The sequence below is a fragment of the Populus euphratica genome, unplaced genomic scaffold (genome assembly GCF_000495115.2).
Source record: "Populus euphratica unplaced genomic scaffold, PopEup_1.0 scaffold256.1, whole genome shotgun sequence".
Classification (NCBI taxonomy): Eukaryota; Viridiplantae; Streptophyta; class Magnoliopsida; order Malpighiales; family Salicaceae; genus Populus; species Populus euphratica.
Genome location: NW_011499987.1, coordinates 158,880 through 180,431, shown reverse-complemented (window position 1 = coordinate 180,431; position 21,552 = coordinate 158,880). Strand labels below are relative to the sequence as shown.

The 21,552-nt window shown below is 32.3% G+C and overlaps 3 protein-coding genes across 5 annotated transcripts; 2 read left to right on the top strand and 1 right to left on the bottom strand.

Moving 5' to 3' along the window:
- Nucleotides 1-5,274: 5,274 nt before the first annotated feature.
- Nucleotides 5,275-8,967, bottom strand: LOC105140172 (prohibitin-3, mitochondrial). 2 transcript variants are annotated; one of them, XM_011046895.1, is made up of 3 exons: nt 8,548-8,967; nt 7,418-7,949; nt 5,275-5,743 (listed from the first exon to the last, which is right to left on the bottom strand). In XM_011046895.1, exons 1-2 carry the CDS (start codon nt 8,857-8,859, stop codon nt 7,422-7,424), a joined length of 840 nt encoding a protein of 279 aa, XP_011045197.1. In that variant the 5' UTR covers nt 8,860-8,967; the 3' UTR covers nt 5,275-5,743; nt 7,418-7,421. The 2 variants fall into 2 exon arrangements, with proteins under 2 accessions (XP_011045197.1, XP_011045196.1); XM_011046894.1 differs by lacking the exon at nt 5,275-5,743 and adding an exon at nt 6,369-6,632 and having other exon boundaries at nt 8,548-8,965.
- Nucleotides 8,968-10,952: 1,985 nt separating this feature from the next.
- On the top strand, nt 10,953-12,428 carry LOC105140170 (Mitochondrial ribosomal protein L37). Of its 2 annotated transcripts, none has more exons than XM_011046891.1 (2): nt 10,953-11,060; nt 11,743-12,428. In XM_011046891.1, exon 2 carries the CDS (start codon nt 11,765-11,767, stop codon nt 12,158-12,160), a length of 396 nt encoding a protein of 131 aa, XP_011045193.1. In that variant the 5' UTR covers nt 10,953-11,060; nt 11,743-11,764; the 3' UTR covers nt 12,161-12,428. The 2 variants fall into 2 exon arrangements, with proteins under 2 accessions (XP_011045193.1, XP_011045192.1); XM_011046890.1 differs by having other exon boundaries at nt 10,954-11,060; nt 11,755-12,428.
- Nucleotides 12,429-16,645: 4,217 nt separating this feature from the next.
- On the top strand, nt 16,646-20,982 carry LOC105140171 (Ankyrin repeat family protein). Its single transcript, XM_011046893.1, has 2 exons — nt 16,646-18,281; nt 19,163-20,982. The coding sequence occupies exons 1-2, from the start codon at nt 17,577-17,579 to the stop codon at nt 20,489-20,491; spliced, it is 2,034 nt and encodes a 677-aa protein (XP_011045195.1). The 5' UTR covers nt 16,646-17,576; the 3' UTR covers nt 20,492-20,982.
- Nucleotides 20,983-21,552: the final 570 nt, after the last annotated feature.

Here is a 21,552-nt window from a genome sequence, read left to right as displayed (position 1 = left end):
AGCATAGTTCTTTTTCTTCTTATTAATTCAACTTTACCCTACAACGCGGTCTCTAGCATAGTATGTGTTTTGAATAAAATTATATTTGAGTTAACTTGATGTGATTTTTTTGAAATAGCACATCAGAACAAGACTTGATGGTCTTATTTAAAACCTATTTTGACTAAAAAAATTAAATTATTGTTCTTTTATTTAAAAAAATTAGGATGGCGATGTTTTTATCAACCATGTTAACTATCCAAGCCCTCTGCATGGGTCATGGATTCAATTGGATTTAACAAGTTATTTTTTTAACTCTAGAAAAATAATAGAGGTTAGTTATAATTTTTTAATTTTTAATTAATTCGATTTAAGACAGTCACCTTTTATTAGAAGTTGATTTAGCAATCACTAGTCATGGTACCATGAGCTGGATAAAAAATTAATTTTAACTTAAAAAATTTATATATGTATTGCTAAGGTTTTAAGAAAATTTTATATGTGATTTGAAAATTTGATATATGTATTTAATAAAATTAATTGATAATTATATATATTAATAAATATTAAAAGAAGTTATTAACTATAATCAAAAACTAAAATGTAAAGCTAAAAGATAAATACAAATAAAGGAACAACATCTTGTATTTGTTATATTGTTTAATTTTTTTATTTAATTATATGTAAATATTTTTTATAGAAAAATAAACAAAACTAAACAAAAAAATAATTTGCTAGCATAGTTCTTTTTCTTCTTATTAATTCAACTTTACCCTACAACACGGTCTCTAGCATAGTATGTGTTTTGAATAAAATTATATTTGAATTAACTTGATGTGATATTTTTGAAATAGCACATCAGAACAAGACTTGATGGTCTTATTTAAAACCTATTTTGACTAAAAAAATTAAATTATTGTTCTTTTATTTAAAAAAATTAGGATGGCGATGTTTTTATCAACCATGTTAACTATCCAAGCCCTCTGCATGGGTCATGGATTCAATTGGATTTAACAAGTTATTTTTTTAATTAATTTTTTATTTAATTATATAATAAAAATAGACACGCAAAGAAAAGCGGTCAAATAAAATTTAAGATAAAAATATATCATTAAGGGCTATAACAAAAAAGTGCTTGTTAATATTTGAGAAATATGTTATAATCTTATTACAAAAATAAAAAGTAAAACTAAATTATAATTTATTATATAATACCCCAAATAAAATTTTAATTAATTAATCTTAATTTAAAAAATTTCGAGGCTGGTTTGACTTAAAAAAATAAAAATACTTCAAGATAGTGTGGTTTCACTTTATTTTAAAAAAAAATATTAAAACAATAATATTTTTTATTAAAATGAGGTAGCCTGATTAACCCCTGAAATCCAAGGCCTGAGGAACAAACTTCCTTGGATTCAATAATGTTTTTTTTAAATCTATCTTTTATTTTATTATAAAACACTAAAAGTAGACATTCAGAAGAAAGTGATCAAATAAAAATAAAATATATATTGATGAATTTAAATTTACGTTATAGAAAAAATAATTTAAAGAAAAAAAAGAGATTAGATGCATAGACTTAGGTGGGCTAGTATGACTAATCCATAAAATAAAAAGGTCACATGTCTGGTTTTTCCTCTCTCTTTTTTCATTTTTTTTCTTTGTCCAATTGCAAATAATATGTCATTCTCCTTTTTTAAAATAAATTAATCAAACGACACTTCATTTGAATGTCTAATTTCTGACTAGTAAATGAATGGTTAGAAAAACAAGGAGGTTTTCAAACAATTTTTAAAAACATTTAATAAACATTCTTATAATCTTAAAAAACCAATATTTCAACTCAAAAAACCTCTAAACTGATCCAAAAACACAAAATCAAGTTAGAAAAATTATTTTATCAGCCTTGATCTACTTTTCCCTACAATATAAAGGATAAATCATTAACGATAGGTTTTTTGACAAATAATAATTGTCTGTAATTTCATTGTTAAAAAAAACTAAAAAACAATATCAAATGATAAAATTGAAAACAAAATGAGATAAAAAAAAAAAGATTCTAATCCATGTTAGCTTTTCATATTTCATGAATAAAATAAAATAAAATATTATATAATGTTGCACAAATTAAAAATCTTCTAAAAACTAAAAAAAAAATTCAATCTCTATAAAAAAAAATTTAAAAAGAATCACATATAAATCATACAATCCTCTTTAAAATTAAACACACCTATTATCATAAAATAATAATCAAAATCTAAAAAAAAAGCTAAATAAACTGGAAAACAATCATAGAAAAAGGGTATTAATTAAATCATATATCAAAAGATTATTTTTAAAAATTCATATAAATTAAGGTATCAATTAAAAAAATATATCTTTCTTTATGAAAAAGAATCAAGTTAGGCTCAAAAGTTATGGCTCGCGCCTAAGCTTTTTATTGTTTTTAAGTTTAATAGGGTAAATGATGCATCGTCCACCCCAATCATTTCCAAAAAAAAAATAATGTGTTGTTTGCATCAACATGTTATCCACTTAGTCTTTAATCCAGCTGGTAGTGTGGCTAGAAAAATGAGGTTTTTCTTTTACCTATAAATTTATTTTCAACTCATTATTGACCAACAAAACTAAGAGATATTCTAAAAACCTTGTTAAATCAATCCATGGCCTCTAGAAACAGAAAAAAAACCGGTTTAAAAATCCAAAATCAACCTGAAATCCAAAAATATTGTCAAGTCTAGATATGTTTTTCTAGGTGTTTTTAAGATTAAAAAAAAATCTAATTGTAACCTCATTATCATATGAAACTATCTGATATAGGGGTGATTATTTTTTGTTTGGTTCAATTTTTACCTACAAAAATAACAAAACTGATTTTTTTTTATAAAAAACAACAGAAATTGGTTCAAACCAAATTGATTTTTTTTATAAAAAAAAATAGAAATCGATTCAAACCGACTAGTTTTGGCTCGATTCAATTATTTTTCAAAAAAACCAGCAAAAACCTGTATTGTGTTTTGGGACGTTTTTAGGCTTTCTAATGGGCTTTTTTGATGGGCTTATAATTAATGTTAATATTGTCTAATTTTATTACAAAATTCCAAAATATATTTAATTTTTTTGACATTGAATATTTGTTTAAATTACATTATTGGTGCCAATATTGTGTTCAATATAATGCAAGCCTTCCTACTATTTGTTTTTGGAGTAAGACTCTTACATCAAAGTTTAAATAACACACACTAAGTTAAAATTTAAATTACAAAGCATTGCCTTGAAAAGGGCATTAAAAAAAAACAATAACCTTATCATAAAACACTTCATACAAAAAATATAAATCTTCATTATGCAGCACATCATCCCAATCAAAAAATATATCAAGATTTTTGTGAGACATTATACCAACATCAACTTGATTACATGTTGACAATTGAGAAAAGTATTATGTGAGGCCAACTTAATCTACAATGTAGCAATCTAGAAGTTAAATGCAGAAACACATTATGCAAAATAAACAAAAATAAAAACATTGATGTTTGTGAAGAAAAAAAAAACTTTCCTACAAAATCAGAATGTAAATAAATATTACATAGGTTAATAAAAAAAGAATGAATCAGGAGTGAAAGATCCAAAACTATTTTGTTATATCTGAAATTCTTTTGGGCTCTTAATATATAATTAATTACATTTAAAAAAATTTATATGAATTCACTCAAAAGACATGCAAGCATCCATGCATATCGCTTCATTATAAAGTCTTTGGGAACATGACATCAATTAGCTAAAAAAAATAAAATTGAATGACTTCCAATGTCATACCCTAGTGGTTAAGCCAAGATTAACTTTCAAGTTGTTTGGATGATTACATCCATACAAGAAAAAAACAACCTAAAATTTTTTTAGCTAACATCAAAACGAACAGAGGATGATCTAGCCATGAAGTTTTGTACAATGATAGAGAAATTATTTTTTTTTATCAAGCTAAGAGTGTGAGAGATTGAGATTTAAGAGTGTAACAGATTTGTGAGGGCTAAGAGGTGGCTTGTAAGGGCTACAAATGTGAGAAATTAAGATTTGAGAGTTGTGAGATTTATAAGGGCTAAAGGGTGGCTTGTGAGAGCTATGAGTGTGAGAAATTGAGATTTAAGAGTTGTAAGATTTGTGAGGGCTAAAGGATAAGGATGACTGCTGGATACAAAGTAAGGAGATGCTAGAGTTAAAAATTAGAAAGTGTTTTTATATATTTTTTTTAACTGAACTGATTTGATTTGATTTTTTTGGTTTCAAGCTTATTAAACTAAAATCAAACTGAAAATTTTAAAAAAGATTCTAATTAGTTTTTTTTTTCACAATTTGATTTTTTTGATTATTTTTTTTAGTTTTCTTGATTTAATCAGTTTTTTAATTTTTTTTCACACCCCTAATCCAACACAAAAAACAGTTGTTTTGGTAGTTGAAATCATCACCGACAATAACTCTACATATATTGAAATTTGGTAATTTTCTCTTTCCTTCAACAAAAAAAAACTGAAAAAGATGAGAACAAAGTTTGTTATAAAAATAAAATTTTTGAAAATTACAAAGACAGGTAACCTAATATCTAAAAAAGATTGGGGACACAAAAAACTTCCAAAACAAACTTCAAACACGCCTCCTATTCTATTTGTTTTTTTCATTTTAGTCCTCTATCTTTCAATTCAACCCTCTCCCCTTAAAAAATATACAATTGGAGGCTAATTTGGATTTAATAGGGCTAAATCACACAAGATAAAAGTTTAAGGCCAAATTAAAAATTAAAAAAAAAAAAAACAATGCTACAATCAACAATGTTTTATAAAAGAGTGAACAGTGAAATATTGTATGAGTAGGCAACCCAGTTTGGTTAATTGGGCCAGTTCTCTTGTCGACGAAAAGCCGAGATCAAGCTGGAATTACACCTCAGCTGTGTAGAAACTAGCTTGATTCAAAACCAGTGAATTCAGTTCTGTACATATTGTTTGGATCACAGAACACAATATCTGCATCGCAAATGATGGAGTTGGCAATGACATTGGTAATGGATGAAACGGGAAAGGGGAAGTAGGTAAGAAAGAATGCATCTGAAGTGAGGGATAAGATCATGGATGCTGTTAACTTGAAAAAGATTTCAGGGGGCCTTCTGTCGAAGCCATGGATGAATTCTTGAATGCTTCATTGATGAAGCGAGAGGAGACAAGGAGAGGAGCAGAGAATGGGCTTTAACAAATGAAAATTGATTGCTGGAGTTCGGACATAAAAGTACTCATCACGAAGTTCTGATTCAAAAGGAAGAAACCAAGTGCCATTCATGCAATTTCGTTTCAACTGGTTGATATTTTTCAAGCTCAGTAAATTGACATCAAATCACGTCACTTAATTTCACTTCAACTAAAGATCTGAGAATGGCGTGCTGGTTAAGTGCAATCGAGCCCTCCAGCACACTACTTGTCAATTGACTCGATTTAGATAACACAGAATCAATCTACCTTCTTGAGTACCTGTGTACATGAACTTAGACACGAAGGAAAACAAGACAAATACCTATTGTTGCAGACTAAAAGGGATTGTGTGCTGAAAAGTAGGAGTCAGTGTTATCCACTAGCTAAGGCGGTAAACAATATTATTTAGAATTTTGTCAAATTTTAAATCATTTCCTCTTATTCATATCATAACAGAAGGCTATCCTGATTGCGATATGACAACTGGGGCCATTAGGAAAAAGGCCGTCAAAATACAGAATTATTCCCTGCAAAATCACAAACACAAACATGTTCAAATACATGGTAATAATAAATCCGTGACATGCAAAGATTCACTACCAACATGAAGATTAAAATCAAGAATAAATTTTTAAGTGAGAGGAGACAAGCTTCACACTTTCACAATATGCAATATAATGTAATGGAATAAGTACTTGTTCATCACCTTATGTTGTATCAAACATGTAATTATTGTATGGTAAATGCTATATATTATTTGCCTCAGCGACGACCAAGTATAGCATCCATAACAGTCATCACGGGCATATCAATTATTGTTAAACAGAGAGAGAAGCAGGCAAGTAACTTGTAATGATAGGCATTGTTTATACTGTAGTCAAGAGCATCACGTCCACATGTAAATACATAATAGCTATTCTAAATTGGAAATGAACATTCTCCACAGCGCAAGCCATGGTGATGTTAACCTCTGTAGATCATCCACATACCTGCACAATAGCTATGACTCCAAAAACCTGTGACCACTCCCTCTCTTTAACAGTTATGAATATTTCCATCTAAACAGCTACGTAATCAGATGTTAGAAAATCAAATCTCAAGTATGTATCATGGCAAAGGCTATTGTATCTCAAGCATGTTCAACCACAAAAAAAGGCCACAAACAAGAACCACATTCATTCACCAAATTTTAAGCACACAAGTATTCAAATCCTTGTGAGTTATGAAATAGCTTAGCATAGTCATATAACAAAAATCCATAAGTTTTCCCTTCAACATGACATCCTGCAACTTCTGAATCTTAACAGATTCATATGATATATGGTCTCTTCAAAATCAAAAGATTTATGCTAATAAAGGAAGTAATACTCCAGCAATTCACAATCAGGTAATGCCATTACATCATGCCAGAATACCCTGCAAAAAATATAAAAATGAAATCAAGAATTATGAAGACAGATCTATAAGTGGAGGCATTCGATGATAATGTGAAGTAGTGGCATTATTGGGCTGAGATCCATAAACTTATTGAGACAAGCTTGAAAGGAGATTTGAGTGGAGATATTCAATGACAATGTGAAGTAGCGGAATTATTGGGCTGAGATCCATGAGTTTATTAAGACTAGCTTGAAAGGAGATTTGATAGCCATGTTTTACATGGAAATAAGATGAATGAGAAACAAAAATGAAACCACAAACAAGCTGACTGGAGGATTTCAGGGTGAGGTGAGGAGGCAAAAGCAATGGGAAAGCATTTACACTTAAAATCACAAAGCAGCAGCAGTAGCAGAATATTTCCGTTTACACTTAAAATCACAAAGCAGCAGCAGCAGAATATTTCCATTGACAACCCACATGTTCAAATGGCAAACACCAAACATCATTCCAACGCCCACATTGAAATCCAAGCACCCAAGTACAGGTACAAAAAGCATTTATATTAATTATACCAAGCAGCAGCATCAAAATTCTATTGTCAAGACAAAAATTCAAGTGGTGAACAGAAAAGATCAATCCCACTCCCACAGGCAAATTCAAGCACCCAAACATAAGGGCAAAAACATTCATACTAATCACCAAGCCACATCATCAAAACTGCACTGCCAACCCAAAGATTCCAGTGGCAAGCACCAAATATCAATCGAACTCCCATAGGTAAATTCAAACACCCAAATGTAAACATGAAAAGAAGTAGAAAATACCTATTCACCGGTTTGCATTCAGTGCCAGAAGCATGTTGTTACCACCAGGAAGGTATGCCACATTGGGTGACTTAGCCAGAGTTGAAGCGATTTCCCTTGATGCTTCAATCCTTCTCAATTCAATGAGCCCCATACCAGCTTTTGTTGTTGCCTCAGAGATCAGCTTAGCAGCATCACTCTCACCTTCTGCCCTGATAATTGCAGCCCTTCTCTCCTGGTCAGCCTTCATGACAACAAACTTGGACCTCTCTGCCTCTTGCTGCGCAACCTGTTTCTGCTCTACAGCCCTTGAGAACTCCACTCCATAAGACAAGTGGGTAATAGCCACATCATCCATCACTATGTCGAAGTCCCTTGCACGCTTGATGAGTGCATCACGGACCAGAGCTGACACCTGAGGACGCTCAGTGAGGAGCTGATCAGCATTGAACTGAGCAACCACAGCCTTCAACACCTCATTGCCGATCGAGGGGAGCACCTTCTCATCATACTCAAGCCCAAGGCGTTGAAAGATATGAGGCAAACGTGACACCTGCTTAAATAACCATTTTTCAGTAAAAAATATACACAAAACAAAAATACAATCATACAAATTGACCATGTAAAATCCTGATTCAGTCTGATTTTAGTAAAAGAAAAGGAGTAAAAAAAAACAGAAGACTTCAGTCCTCACTCAATCTTCAGAACCAAAATCCCAATTCATAATTTAACAGCCCAGCTAAACAATACAATGAAAAGATAAAAAAGCCTCTTTCTTTTTGCTAGCAATCTGAACTAAAACCCCATCTCCCTAACTTCTGCTAGCTCACTAAACCATATGAAACGCATATTAAAAACAAAACAAAAGCCCTCCAAAAACCCATCACAAGGACAAACCCAACAACTAAGCAACATGACAATCACAGACAATTCATCTCCTTTATGTGCTCAATAGCTAAACCAATTAAAACCCATCTCCAATTCACCTGACATTTGTGCTACTTAACTAAACCATGTCAAAGCACACAAAAAAAAAAAACCACCTGAAAAATACAAAGAGAAACAACAAAGCTATACCTTTACAAAACCATCAAATCTAGCAACATCCATTTCCGTTCATTTCAATCAAAAGCAAATGATTTCGTTATTACCTCAGGACGAGAGAGAACACGGAGGGTAAGATTGACCATCTGAAGATCCTTAGTACCAGAGACAGAAGAGAAAGTGTGAGGTCGTGTACGGATGTCAAAGATAAATGGCTTTTGAAGCCAAGGGATGAGGAAATGAGTCCCTTCACCAATGCTAGTATCAATTACTCCACGGAATCTGTCAAAGAGAACAGCGCGTTGGCCTCCATCGACGGTGTAAAGAGAGGAGTTGAGAATGGTGGCCGCGGCACCAAGACAAAAAGCTGCGCGAGCGACGTTGTTAAGGAAGGAAACTGCTGCTTGGCTGCTACCCATCGTTGAAGACGTGAAGTAGGTGTTTTGCGGGTCTTAGGGTTTATGACAGACGTGACTTTGAGGAGAGGAGAGGTTTTAGCATAAATGAATGGGGCGGGTCGGGTTAATTATGTTTGGGTTGCTGCTTGCTTGACAAGTAAAATAAAAATATATGTTTTTTTTTCTTTTTCAGTTTTATTTATTTATTTTTGATAATATGAAATTATTTATTGTGTATTTATTATGTGATATAACATGTTTTTTAAAAATATTTTTTATTTAAAAAATTATTTTTTTTTATTTTTAACATCAATATCTCAAAATTATTAAAAAACATTAAAAAATATTAATTTTTTATTTTTTAATATATATATATATATAAAAGTGCACTCACCATTAGATAGCATCGTCGATTTGAATTTGATTTAAATTCTTGAAAAATTTAACTATTCTGACATAAGAAGAAACAATCGATTGACATCTTTTTTTTTATAAAAAAAACTTTTTTAATAAATAAAAACTCACGAACCCACGAATAAAAATTCACTGTTAGAAAAATAGAAAAATAGAAAAAAAAACTTTTACATTACAATAAATTACAGGATCAATAAAATTAAATCTAATCTTTTCTTTGAAGAGTAAAATTATATAAATAAACTAGAGATATTGAATTGATCTATAAAATTTTGCTTTTTTAAATAAGTTTTTATTTTTATGAATAACACACATATACACTTTATGTTTTTTTAAAAATAAAAAAATTAACATTGTTAATAATATATATATATATATAAAGCGTTTGTGTTATAAATTATACTCTAGTTGTTAAAACGATCATGGAGTGTGTTGTTTCTTTTTAAAAAAAATTGCCTGACCCAGGCTATTAAATTTGACAATGACACTAAATTCAATCCTATTAAAAATAATTATTTAAGAAATAATTTAAATATTTTTTTATAAAAAATAAAAATTAATTATATAAAAATTAATTAGTATTTTCATTTAGGATACTTAAAAAATAATTTAAATATTTTTTTCATAAAAAATAAAAATATTTATAAAAAATTATTTATGATATTTCAAAGATAATTTAAATTTTTTTATAAAAAAAATAATAAAAAAATAATTAAAATTTTTATTTAGGACACTTCAAATGCAGTTGAAATATTGTTTTGTAAAAAATAAAAAAATAGTTATAAAAAAAAGTAATTAACATTTTTGTCTATGATACTTCAATTATAATTTTAATATTTTTTATTAAAAATAAAAATAATTTATAAAAATATTAATTAGCATTTTTGTCAATGATATTTCAAGGGTAATTTAAATATTTTTTAATAAAAAATTATTTATAAAAACATTATTTAGAATACTTTAAATAGAAAAATTAAAAAATTAAAAAAAATTAAAATTTTTATCTAGAAGAAGTATAGTTTAAATATTTTTTTATAAAAAAATTAATTAATATTTTAAATTTTTTTTATAAAAATAAAAAAAATTAATTAGAATTTTTGTTTGCTTCAAGAATAGTTTTAATATTTTTTATAAAAAAATATTTTAATTTTTTTAAAAATACATTAAGAATAATTTAAATATTTTTATATAAAAAAAATTAATTAACATTTAAGTTTAAGTTTATAATTCTTTAAAAATATTTTAAATATTTTTTATAATAAATAAAAATAAATTACTAGACATGATCCTTAGACTCCTAGCTCTTAGGTCTCCTAGGCCATTAGATCCAAGATTATTAGATTTGGCTATACCACTAGATTTAAAAAATAAATATTTTTTATATTTTTAAGATTTTTTTATAAAAAAATATTATTTACCTGCTATAGCAAGGGTTAATACGCTAATATGAATGGGTGTGAACGTGTATATATTATTGTTTCATATTATTTGAGGTGAAAAGTATAAAATCCAGTGGAAGATATTCATGGTCATATATACGTATGCATGTATGGATTACAAAAATACGCCCCTCAGTTAGGAAAACATGCTAGCAGAAAGTTGAGGCCCATTCGTTTCCAATGGAATAGGTTGGGCTAAAAGCCTCTGATTAGAAGACTCAAGGTGGGCTTTGTAAGCTTAGTGAACCCAGATTAAACGCCATCGAGCATCAAGAGCTGGTTAGGGCTTCTTCTCTTTCCTCAGTCACCCTCTTGGCATCGACGGCAACTCTGTCAGAAGATTTTGATCTCCTCTACTGGCACTACCAGGTACCATTCTACTTTACTGCTGAGTTACTTAGATTGGTGCTTAGTTATTATGATCTTGTGCTTCTCAGCATTCTAAATGAATTTGGATGCTTGCTAGAGATATACTTGGGGTTTCTATAGTGGTAGAAATGGAAAAGAAGGGTTTTTTTTTTTCCTTAGGAAACTAAAATAGGGGTTTTATTTTTCATCAAAGCAGCATCCTAGCTAAGAATTTAGGAGGGTTTGCAGTTCTTGTGTTGTGTGATAAAAAAAAGGGAAAGAAAAATACTGAGCAACCCCTTCTTTGTAATTCCATAGCTGCAGTTTGAATATTACGTCTCCCTTCTTTGCAACCACTCTGAATGTATGCAGTAGTAGAAAAATGTAATTGAGGCAATTATAGATTGTACTTGATAAAGGGAAATAACCATTTTTTAGAGAATCTCTGTTTTTAATTCTTTGTAATTTGATTTTTTTTTAATCTGCCTAGAATGTTCCATGAACTCCTGTGAGAACGTGGGAATTGGGTTTGCACTCGGATTTTATCATGAATTTAAGTTGGCATCTATTAAGTAAAACAAATACCACATTGAGTAGAAGTTAGAGATATGCTAAATTGTGGTTTTGTGAAAGTGTGTACTTATATATGAATGTGAATGAGATCTTATTTGTTTGGATGTTTTTCTCATTGTGCCTCTGAAAGTTGGTGTTGCGGGGTTAAAGTTATGGCAATGAACTGCATTAAATCTTTGAGAGGTATCGTGATTACTAAGGAGGCAGTGGGGATGGTGGATCGACGAACATTTTCTGCTGGGGCAAAAAAGAAAGGTGGCAAAGGGGGAGCAGCAGCTGATGCTCCAAAAGCATCATCGCTGGGTAAAGAAGTCAAGTCTACAACTACAGTTGGTGCCAATATTCTCAAGGATGGAACAGATCCCAAGGTCTTGGACGATTCTGAATACCCTGATTGGCTATGGCGATTGCTTGATAAACGTCCAGCATTGAGCGAGCTGAGACGGAAGAATATTGAAACTCTCCCTTACGAAGATCTCAAACGCTTTGTCAAGCTGGACAACCGGGCAAGAATCAAGGAAAATAACTTTTCTAAAGCCAAGAACTGATAGAAATAAATCCGTAAAAGATATATTGTCTCATTGTTAAGTACGATCCATCCTTCTCTTCTTGGATTCCTTGATGTGATTGAGTTGCGTGAAAAATGATGAAATGGAACTCGAGGGATGCATAAATGTTTTGACATATGTATGTAGTACCTGCCCTAGTACTTTATCTTTTATACTCTCTATCTTTTCATTGGAACATTTTGTGCTGTTTAAAAGAGCATAATCCATCATATTTAATGGATAAAGGATTTTGATTGTTGACTCGCCACTGTTACAACCTCTTCCATGTTTTTTCTTTTACTTGATTGCTATAATGAGGTTTCTTCCTGAATAAACGGAAAGAAATTACAATGAGACTACTGTATATTGGCTTTTTATTCTTTTCACCAGACAGCAGTGCCTCATTGCTTGGTCAGAGAATTGCAACCTCGACTTTTAACTGTTTCACTTTATGAAGTGATTGCCATATACCGTGTTTTGGTTAATTACAATGTGGGGTGGTGGTAAATTATGCAGTATCATGTCAGGATGCCTCGCAATTCAGCTGAGCCATGGACATGCATAATGAGTTTTTTCTTTTTCACATGTAGCATCACATTCAATTCGTGGCATGTGCGTGCTTTTGTAGTTTTGCAGAGCAGGACCCATTAGGCATATGGTATGTTTAAATTGCGATCAAGTATGATGTTCAGATTGGGAAACACTTTCAAAAACCTCTTGCTCTGCTGAACTAGTTTGAAGCCGGACAGAAGTTTTGGCCTAACATACGGAGCCACCCTTTCAGATGGGAAGCAGTAGCTTTCATCGGTTGTTGGGTTCCCACCTGTTTGTTTCTGCATCAACATGAAAAATAGGAGTAGGGTTTGCTTCAACTCATGCAATTCAAGTTCATTGATTTATACAGCTGGGCCCAAACATTGCCATTGAACTTGATAGGTGGAAGCCACTTCTTGTTGCCTTCCTACCCAACTTAGCAGAGGTGATTCTATCCTTTTTCTATCAACTTATACGCCGAGTGGTGCATGCATATCCCTTTTCTCTTGAATCATAACTTGGTGGCCCTTCTTTGATAATGAATTGGTGTACGACAGTATTGAGATTTTTATTATTTGCCGAACTTTTCCTGTTGCATAATGTAGAGAAAAGTGTGATATTGGAACAGGTAATTATGTTCACAATAATCCTTTAATCTTTATAATCTAGTGGCCCAGGTATGTCGTTGGCCCTTGTCCTTTTAGTTGTGTTTGAAAATGTGATTGAGTATATTTTAAAAGTGTATTTAGCTTGATAAAACATTACATTAATGTTTTTTCTGTGTTTTCAATTAATATATAATTTTAATGTATGAATATCAAAAATAAAAAAATTATTAACGCCCCATCCGGAATTTATAAATTTTTTAAAATATCTAGCACGGCTATGGACTGGGGACCAGGCTGTTGTGATGCAATGGAGATTGCCATGCCTTACTTTTATGCCATGTGAAGACGAGGTTGTATCGTAGACAACGCAAGAAATAGACCAGTGGAAGTAAGAGCAGATGAAAAGAAAAGGTCGGGGAAGCAAGAAAATGATACGAGCAAGGAACTGATACTTGACAGAACATGCATTATTGTGGTTAAATAAAGATGGCAACCCACCCTCTGTACAGACCCTTGAATTATGGCACTCCAAAAAGTTAAAGCTGCCTCTCTCACATGGCCATCTTCGCTTTTAGAGTTGATGAGTGATCAAGTAGTTGGACTTGGAACTTTCATGGAACCTTGCCATAACAGCTCACCAAATCTCAAACGAAATCCTTGCATGCGCAGCCCAAACCCCAACAATTTTTAGCTGGGAGTTAATCATCAAGCCTAAATTCCCAACAGGACAATTTATTCAGCAAATTCTGGTCCCCAGCAAGGCTCTCTGCTTGCAATTCTGTCGTACCTAGACGAGGGTGCCCATGGTGGAGTGGAAACATGAGCGATGAAACTCTTAGCTGACAGACCATGGAGAAGACGGTGCGCTGGAGGGAAGATAAAGAAATAATTAAGGGAGACCGGAGATCAATCAGGGGGGCCAGAGATCGATTAGGGGATCAAAATCATAACTTGTACCTAGAAGGCTTGATCCTCTCACATGGATTCCTTTTGGAAATAAACTGTATATTGTATCCAAGAAGCATCATTTCAGTTGTACTATTTTCTTCAAGCCTGTAATGATTTTATCGACTGTTCATCGTGCACTGTTTCATCAAGTGGTTACCGGCCAAACTGAGTTTAATATCAGTAATATTATTTAAGTCTTAGATTTTTTTACAAAGAAAAAAACAAAAAGACATGGAGAAACTAATTAAGTAAAAGATTAAAATGGATAAAGGTTTTGCACAGTGCAAATGATGGACTTCAATAGTTCTTTTTTCTTCTTCTAGTTATTGATTTTTAATCTCTTTGATTAGGTCATTTTTTAATCAAACTATAGATGGAAATTTCTCCTAATTTATTAATAAAAAAAGATTAAAAGACAAGAATCAAAATAAATAATTAAAAAACAATATTTTTTTTAATCTTTTTTTATTATTTCACTTTAATTTTTTATTTTTTATTTTTGTTATTATATAATTAAATAAGTATTCTTTTTTATTTAAATGAACCTATTAAACTATAAGGAGGTCAATCCATATGTTTTTTTTTTATAAATTTTTTATGCGATTCTTAAATTTATCAAGTCAACTAACTTAAATTAAGTAGATGTTTTCAATAATTTAATTAAAAATATAAGTTAAATAAAAATTGAAAAATCAAGTTAGAAAGGTTTAAGAATAACTAAAAAAATCAATTTTAATGGCACGTAAAACAAATTGCTCACAACAACACACAAGAATTGTATTTTTATTTATATTTTTAATAAAATTTTATTAAAATTATTAGGAATTTTTTAAAAGTAAAACTTGATTTAGGAATTATAATTATAATTTTTTATTACAATAAAATATGTTAACAACACCTTAATTTTTTTAATTAAAAAAGGGGGTAAGATCCTTTGCATACCATTAACAACCTATCTAGTGCTATATAAGCAATTGGAGTGCGGATTCATCAATCAATCAGACGAACTCCAAAAGTGGTCTGGCTATATAAGTTCAATTAAAATTACTAAATTAGTATAGTCTCTCCTTCAAAATTAATTGTGTTTTTTTATTAAATTGAAATTAATTAGATTAGTTGATCCACAAATACTTGGTCCTTCTTGGCCTTGTAGCACGTAGGTTTTTTTTTTTTTTATGCCACCATTGCTACGGAATCCAGACTTTGTGGGGGTCAAATTTCATTAAAAATATATATATATATAAGAGGTGAAATAAATCTAGTAAAAAACCTGAATCACTCGAGATCCGGTGATCGGTAAAATCAATTTACATTTTTTTTAAAAAAATAGATCATTCAATTGATAACTTTATTTTCTGCAAATTTATCACCGCTGATTCAATTAAAAAAAGTCGGTCCACAATAATTATCTGGGAACACATAAGATATGGTAGGCAGATCAAAGAGTCGGTTGCAAAAGCAGCCGACCATTTCATAACTAGTAAACTAATAAGATTTTGCACGAATTATTCAGCGCTGATTACTCAATTCTGTAGACTAATGTTGTTAAATGGAGTAAGTAATATTTTTCTAAAAACACATCAAGATGATGACGAGATGGTGTTTGGAAATACAATTGGAATTATGTTTTTTAAAAAGTTATTATTTTTGTATAAGATTATTATTTTTAAATATATTTTGATTATTTTGATATGTTTATGTGAATAATAATTTTTTTAAAATTAAAAAATTATTATTTTGATATATTTTTAAATAAAAAATAATTTAAAATTTAAAATATGTTTAGACATGCAGTGTAATTCATGTTTCCTCAAATCTTGAATTTTATTTTTAAAATAAATATTTTTTTATATTTTTAGATTGTTTTTATTTATTGGTATTAAAAATAATTTTTTAAAAATAAAAAATATTTATTTCAATATATTTTTAAATAAAAAATATTTTAAATCATTATCACCTATATAATTTCAAACACAACCTTTAAACCAGAACAGCACCGCATCTCAAATATCCCGAAAACATGCGAGAACCACCACTTTCCCCACCTTTGTCTTGGTAGCGTAATCAACATTCCATAGACCATAACAATAAGTAAATTACAAGCCTCTTTTGATATTAATAGTTCAAGATTATTATTATTTTTTCTTTCAGCATATTCTCTCATCTTGGTTTTTTAACGATTAAAGTTAAATATTTTCTAATCTAAGTTTAAATTAATCATTAATCTTGAAATCTATTTATTTATTGAATCATTCATGTTGAACTGTGTATTTACTAGAAATTAGAGATTTAAATCCTAAATGATAAAGTGTAAACAAATTCATTTGCCAGAATATATGTACATGATGCAAAAAAGATAAGATTTAGCTTAGCTTAGCTCTATTATTATTAATAATAATATTATTATTACACCCACTTCTATCTGTGTACTGTAAAAGTTTCATTCCATTGATTAAGTTTGGTACCACCATTACCATCACTCCAAAGCCCAAAGAAAAAGCTGCAAAAACATCTCTCTGTGTGCCCATACTTCACCATCATCATTATAATACTCTTTTGGGTCTAAATCTTTTCCTGTTTACCACCATAAAAAGTTGCAAGTTCTGTTGAAAACACATATAATCTCTGTCTTGTTGTCTTCTGAAAACAGCTTGGTTCTTGGCTTTAATGCTTTATATGCTACCTTTTATATCTAGACTTGCATGTAACCTTTTCTGGGTTCTCTTTGTGTGGGGAATGATTTCTGTTTCCCTTCTCGTATAATCTTAGCTGGTTGGTTACTATTGTGATAGGTGCCCTCTATTTTCTTTCCATGTGGCTCTTTTCTTGTTCTGGTTCCTGGTCTTTGTCAGACTTGTAATGAGTTTTGATGCAGGTGGTTCAACTGCTTGAGTTATTGTTAGATCTTCTTAGTCCCTGGTTAGGCTTTTTAGCTGCTTTTCTCCATCTCTATCTTTTTATCTTTTTTGCATGTGGTTATTCCCTACTTGTTTCGTAAGTTTTAGCCCTCTCAAGTCTTGTTAGTTCAGAAAATTACTTGTTGATCTTGTTCTATTGCCTTTAGTTCAGGAGATTCTGTCTTGTGCTTCCAGTCTCGAGCTGGGTTTTTTCCTTTCTGCCTTTGAAGTACTTTTCCTGCTTTACTCCTCTCCTCAGTTGCTCAGTGTGATAAATGTTTAGCTGACAAGACAGCTTCTTGCCATTTTAAGCTGCCTTGAATTCTTTTTCATAAGGACACCGATCAACTTGCATAAATTTTTTGTCTTTCCACAATAATCTTATCAACCTTGCAGTCGTGACTTGTTTGTGGTTCTCTAATTGTCAATATGCCTCCTACATATTTTCCTCTTAGATGGGAGAGTACAGGAGACCAGTGGTGGTTTGCCTCTCCCATTGATTGGGCAGCTGCTAATGGTCACTATGACTTGGTAAGAGAGCTCCTTCGAATTGATAACAATCACCTCATCAACCTTACGTCTCTCAGGCGGATTCGCCGCCTTGAGTCTGTGTGGGATGACGAGGAACAGTTTGATGATGTTGCTAAATGTCGCTCTCAAGTTGCAAGAAAACTTTTCCACGAGTGTGAATCCAAGAAGGGGAAGAACTCTCTCATCCAAGCTGGCTATGGTGGATGGCTTATGTACACAGCTGCCTCGGCTGGAGACTTAAGTTTTGTTCAGGAACTTCTTGAGAGGAACCCTTTACTTGTTTTTGGTGAGGGAGAGTATGGAGTTACTGATACACTTTATGCTGCTGCCAGGAGTAAGAACTCTGAGGTTTTTAGGCTTATTTATGATTTTGCTATCTCTCCAAGGTTTTTGACAGCTAAAGGAGAATTTGAGGAGCACATAGGAGAAATTCCGTCTCTTTACAAGTGGGAGATGATGAACAGGGCTATTCATGCCGCTGCTAGAGGAGGGAGTTTGATCATTTTGAAGGAGCTCCTAAGTAATTGCACTGATGTTCTGGCCTACAGAGATAAGCAGGGCGCAACGATCTTACATGCTGCTGCTGCCAGAGGGCAGGTTGAGGTGAGGCTCTAACTAACGTGTTCAAGTCGAGATTTGTTATGCCATTTATTGAACTAATTCTGATTACAATCTTACATTGTTAACATCAAGCTGATTTGTTGTTTTTCTCTTCCTATGAAGTGAAATTAGAGGCTACACACAATTCATAACCTTGTATTGCAGTTGACATCAAATTTATACCCAGTGTGAAGTTTCTTTTCTTTCTAGTGGACTTTCTGTTGAAGTTTTAAGTAGTATTTAGTATTCAAAATGGCGAACAAAAACAGGTGATATTGAAGGGCTCATCTAGATCCTGCCTATCATTAATGTGCATTTCCTGTTAATTTTATTGTTGATTGAGAAGTAAGGTTTTTTTTCTTTTCCCGTTATCCATGCTTAGTGTCCCAAGATGAGGCATGAAAGGAGTACAACATACCTCAGTTTTTGATCTCCCAGTGAGACTTTAATATAACCATCATGTGATGAATATTTTGATAAGTGTTCAATTGAATATGTGTGGTTCCAAATTAGTTATCTGAAGTTATGGATAATTGTTTGTACTTTAGATTTTTTGCATGTATGCCCATAAATCTTGTAACGCCATGATCCAGGATACGCATCATAGAGTTTAGTTCATACATCAAACCAAGCAACTCATTTAAACCTCACAGTGAGTAAATTCTCATATTAAATGCTCATCATGGGTGATGGTAAATAGTTAGATCATCGCTCTTGGTTTTGAAACATTATGCATAATGCCATTATTATCTGTAATGATCTTGTGAAAATATTATCAATGATGAGATCATGATGTGTTCTTTTGTGAATGAGTAAACTCCAACATCCCAATTTGGCAACTACTGGATCTTTTAAGCTTATAAGCATTTCTGCTCTTTATGCAGGTAGTTAAAGATCTTATAGCATCCTTTGAAATCATGGACTCCACAGACAATCTGGGGAACACAGCGTTGCACATTGCTGCTTACAGGGGCCAATCGTCAGTTGTTGAAGCTTTGATTGTTGCATCCCCCTTATTGGCCTCATCAATAAACATTGCTGGAGAAACTTTTCTCCACATGGCAGTGTCTGGCTTCCAGAATCCTGCTTTTAGAAGATTGGATAGGCAGATTGAGCTGATGAAGCAGTTGATGAGTGGTAAAGTTTTCAAAATGGAAGATATCATAAATGCTAAAAACAATGAGGGAAGGACTGCTCTTCACATGGCCATTATTGGGAATGTTCACTCTGATCTAACAAAGCTCCTAATGTCTGCAAGATCTATAAATGTCAATGTTCGTGATGCAGATGGCATGACCCCACTTGATCTCCTTAGGCAACGGCCACATTCTGCATCATCAGATATACTAATGAGGCAACTCATTTCAGCAGGCGGAATATTTGGTTGTCAGGATTACACTACAAGAAGAGCCATTGCTTCTCGCTTAAAGATGCAAGGCAATGGAGGCAGTCCAGGATCTTCATTTAGAATCTCTGACAATGAAATATTTTTGTACACGGGCATTGAAATTGCCTCTGATGCCTACGCAGATCCAGCCACAGCAGGAGTGAGTCCATCCTCATCTGAGTTGAGTCACCCTGACCAAACCAATGACAACCAGGGCTCAGCACTTCATAAGAGAAGAGATTCTTTCAATTATGCAGCTCAGCAATTGAAAAGGGTTCTCCAATGGCCCCGGCTGAAGGATAAAAAATCAGAAAAATTAAGGAAATCAATCGATCAGGGTTCGGTGGCTTCGGGCAAGAAATTCAGTGGTTCAGAGGAAACTCCAACCCCACTTCGTCAGCAGTTTTCAAATGCTTCATCCATTCCAAACAACAAGAGGACGCTTTCTGTCAGGAGTAATCAGTCTAGTCCAACAGCCAAGAAGAAGCTGGCCTCAGGGATAATGCATGGTGTTATGCAGGGCTTGCCACAAATAACTATCCCAGGTCGATCACGCTCAAGTTCATTTTCAAAATCATCCATTTCTTCTCCTAGTTCATTGGACAAACAGAAAGGTGTGTTTATTGAAAGTGATGTCGCTGGGCCATCTACTTCCAATAGATTATTCGATGATGGAACGCCAAATGTGAAAGAGAAAGAAAGCTCAACCAGTAAGAAGTTGAGGAGCCAGTATTTTTGTTTTGGTGCTGCAGGTCTGTCTGTGAAAACACCAGTGATCAGGCACCGCAACCAGGGTTCCAATCCTTCTGTTCTTTCAGTGGCTTGATTAAATCAGGTAGTTCAGTTGTTAAACAATGTAAGGAGACGGCTGACCAGATTGATGCAAGCACAAAATCAACTAACAAGGAAGAAGATTAGCAAGTCCTCTAGTTGGTCCAGTTTGCCCTTCATCGTAGAATGTTTCGTTGTTTGTTAAGAGTAGGTTATGTAAAAATGTACTTGAAAAAAAACTGTACCTTCGAACTACATCTCGTGTTCTATCCGCAGAAAATTAGTGATCAAGACATCTGACGCCTTTGAGAAGTTACACTTTCATTTTCTTCTGGTAGCAAAGCAGGAGCAGTTGTCATTGTCTTCTGGGATCCGAACCATTTCTTTCAAGAAGATGACAGAAAGAGAGGTTGGTTTTGTTTCTGGTCATCAGAAATATGAGAAAAGAGATGGAAAGAAGCATTTAAAATATGTCTAGGAAAGCAAAACCTACCATTGATTTTACACGTGAGTTGTGTTTTCATTTCTATTATCAAGTTATTCACGTAATTGAGCTATTGTCAAGTGATTGAAACAGTATGAATTTGTAACCTAGAAGCATTAACCCAATGAAGCAGCAGTTGGACAATGGGCAATATCTTCAAGTCCAAGATCTGTTTGTTCTGTGCATGGACAAACTGGTTCATGATCTTGCTGTTATATTGTGCATAGACAGATGGTCTTAAAAGTTAAATTGAATGCTGCAATTTAAAGGGAAGTAGAGCCTATAGACCATATGAAACAGGGGCAATATAGGACGGCAATACGTCTCATGCAGCAGAGTTGAATCAGGGCTGTCCAGAACTCCATTTATGCAGAAGCACCTTAACTGCGTAAATACTGAAGACAATTTAACTAGCAGTTTTACTTCTGAAGATTCCACCACAAGTAATGCTAGAAAGCTTGCCAGTTCCTCGCTTTTTTCCCATCCTTTATTTTCGGTTTTATTACAAAGTCCATTATTAATATACTAAAAATCACTAGGGGCGCATGCTCCAAAAAGAAAAATAAAAAACATTGGTAGCGTCAAGTCTCCCATGGCCAATCTCATTCTGCAAGAAATCTACATTATATCCT